The sequence below is a fragment of the Otolemur garnettii genome, unplaced genomic scaffold (assembly GCF_000181295.1).
Source record: "Otolemur garnettii isolate 467f Iridium unplaced genomic scaffold, OtoGar3 scaffold00156, whole genome shotgun sequence".
Classification (NCBI taxonomy): domain Eukaryota; kingdom Metazoa; phylum Chordata; class Mammalia; order Primates; family Galagidae; genus Otolemur; species Otolemur garnettii.
Window position 1 is genome coordinate 481,390 of NW_003852551.1, and position 571 is coordinate 481,960.

At 56.7% G+C, this 571-nt stretch overlaps 1 protein-coding gene across 1 annotated transcript in view; it reads right to left on the reverse strand.

The window, feature by feature from the left end:
• MYOM3 (myomesin 3) overlaps positions 1 to 571 on the reverse strand; it is a 47,806-nt gene that overhangs the window by 11,149 nt on the left and 36,086 nt on the right. The window contains exons 25-26 of the mRNA XM_003799840.1: positions 472 to 562; positions 31 to 98 (exon numbers count right to left, since the gene is read on the reverse strand). Of these exons, the coding sequence (XP_003799888.1) occupies positions 31 to 98; positions 472 to 562 (159 nt within the window). The remainder of the gene's footprint in view (positions 1 to 30; positions 99 to 471; positions 563 to 571) is intronic.

Sequence of the window (571 nt, forward strand, 5' to 3'; positions counted from 1 at the left end):
GGCAGGGGAGCAGGCAAGATGGGGACTTGCCTTGCAGGTCAGCTGCACTTGGCAGTCTTCCGTGATCTTCCATTGCAAAGGCTCCTGGAAATAGGGACCTGCAGATACATGCAAAGCAAACAACACATCGTCGGGATGCTGGGTATGGCCAGGGCGCCCCCTGGAGGCCAAACCAGGGAAGCTAGCCAGGCAGGGGACAACTAATGGCCACTGTCACCTCAGAAAATGCCCCTACCAGGTGGGGACTGGGTGAGGCAAGGGAGGGCTTTCAGGTGCAAACATTTAAGGAGGCTGTCACTCTCAGGGTTGGGCAAGTGCTGTTTTGTTCTGGCACCGGGACAGAACTGGACCAAACTGCAGTGGACCTCCCTGTGGCGCCAGGAGGGCAGGGGGTCCCATTAACACCCCCAGCCCAGCAGTTCTCCAGCACTGGCCAGTGGCCAAGGCATTCGGTTGAGCTTCACCTCTTACCCTGTTTTCTCTTCCAGTCTCTTCTCTTAGCATCTGCCTTCCTCAGAAGTTGGTCAAAATCTGTGAACACAGAGGGAGAAACTGGCAGGAGCTGGGAGGA